General features: G+C 41.4%; 1 protein-coding gene across 1 annotated transcript in view; it reads left to right on the plus strand.

Annotated features, from left to right (window-relative positions):
- Window positions 1-1,480, plus strand: part of GEMIN6 (gem (nuclear organelle) associated protein 6) — a 2,857-nt gene extending 1,377 nt beyond the window's left edge. The window contains exon 2 of the mRNA XM_009070657.1: window positions 1,105-1,480. Coding sequence (XP_009068905.1) covers window positions 1,105-1,480 — 376 coding nt within the window. The remainder of the gene's footprint in view (window positions 1-1,104) is intronic.
- The last annotated feature ends 263 nt before the right edge of the window (window positions 1,481-1,743 follow it).

Below are 1,743 nucleotides of genomic sequence, written 5' to 3' on the forward strand. Positions count from 1 at the left end.
TTGTCCTCCAGCCGTACACCCATGAGGGTGTAGTGGCTGCTTTGGAGAGGAAGCAGGGAAAATCAACAGGCATACTGAACAGTACCTTGAGTACCTTGAGTAACTTGAAAACAGGGTTTGAAAGGCAGAATGTACCAGGGAACAGGCAGAAATTTGTCTCCTTGCTGCCAGAGCTCTTTCATCCCTTTTTGGCTGTGAGCTTGTCCCACATGAGCATAAGGTGGAGGCTAGAAATTAAAACATTCAGCTTTTGTTGTGTTTCAGAAAAATTGGTTGTTGCTTCAGCTCCGAAGTAGCTCCAATAATCTTCTCTTGGAGTTTCTTACCATTTTGGTAGAAAAGGTGCATGCAACTGTGAGTCATTCTGGTGATGGCCCAGGCTGAAATCAAGGCATATTTCACTGTACACATCCCAAAAAGTGATTACTTCCACTAACGGTGGCAACAGTAGATTAGCAAAGTGCTGGCATCAAATTCTGGAATTTTGCATCCCACAAGAGGAAGAAAATGGTTTCTGGTCCTCTTTGTTGATATATGAGATCCTAGAAATATAACAAGATGCATTCCTACCTGCATTTTCTTGAGAAAAGACCCGGCGTCTACATCGTGAGCCTGAACCTGCTGTAGTGTGTTCCCCATGTAATACCCAAGCAACAGTAATTTTAAAAAATAATTCTTTTAGTAGTGATCAATAAATATTAACAGTTTTTCATTAAAAGGTTCTGATGTTGTTAGCTGACACCATTCAAAGTGCTGAATGTAGGGAGACTTCAGGTTCTTCGGTAAAGTTGGGAAAGCTGCACAAAAATATTTAGATTCTCGGCCCTGATTTTAATGTACATTTTGCCTCTTTAAACCAATGTTCTGCTTGATAGTGTCCAGAGTAGTTTCAAATTCAAGGCCAGCAGTTGCCTGCAAAGTCCCAAGTCTTTAGGATTTTAAGGGACAGCAGGAAGCTGTTTGAAGAAAAGTGCTGGTACTGGAAGTTGCCTAAATACCTGGGCTAGGCTGATGCTAATGAGCACTCATCTCCAGGAGTCTTGGCCTGTGTTTCTCAGTTTTCAGTTAAGAACAGTGACTCATACATCCTTCTTTCCTTAACAGTATTGTCCTTGCAACATTCCTGGAGAATGAAGAGGTGTCCATATCAGTTGTCATGGGCCATGCTGTCCAAGAGGTTGAAATACTGAAAGAAGAGGACAGTGAAATGAAGCAGCGTCTTTCTTGTATATTTACACCTGAAGAAAGCAAAGCATACAGCCCAGAGGAACTGGAAAAGAGGAAGAAGGACTTGAAGACCTGGCTAGAAACAAACCACATCCCTGTGACAGAGCAGGGCAAGTCAGGCAGGACACTGTGTGTGGCAGGAGTGTTAACTATTGACCCACCATATGGCCCAGAAGAGTGCAGCAGCTCCAATGAGATCATTCTGTCTCGAGTTCAAGGACTGATACAGGGCTATCTTGAAAAACAACAGTGATGTCTTGAAAGGATTTGTCTTTAGAAATGGTTCTGCCTGCGCCATTTTAGGAACTGTCCTGAGTGTTAGTATTCACTGTAGGCAAAAATGCTGGGCTTAGGTACTTAGATCTGGTTTTTGTATATAAAGAAAGGGATAAAACAAGCAGTATAAACCAAAAGCACAAGCATTTTTTTCAAGCACTGTTTTTTATTAAAAGCAAATCACTGGACAATAATGATCTGTTAAACTGATTTATCAGTGTAATGTATCAGTTTGGTATT

Source organism: Acanthisitta chloris, unplaced genomic scaffold (assembly GCF_000695815.1).
Source record: "Acanthisitta chloris isolate BGI_N310 unplaced genomic scaffold, ASM69581v1 scaffold27892, whole genome shotgun sequence".
Taxonomy (NCBI): Eukaryota; Metazoa; Chordata; class Aves; order Passeriformes; family Acanthisittidae; genus Acanthisitta; species Acanthisitta chloris.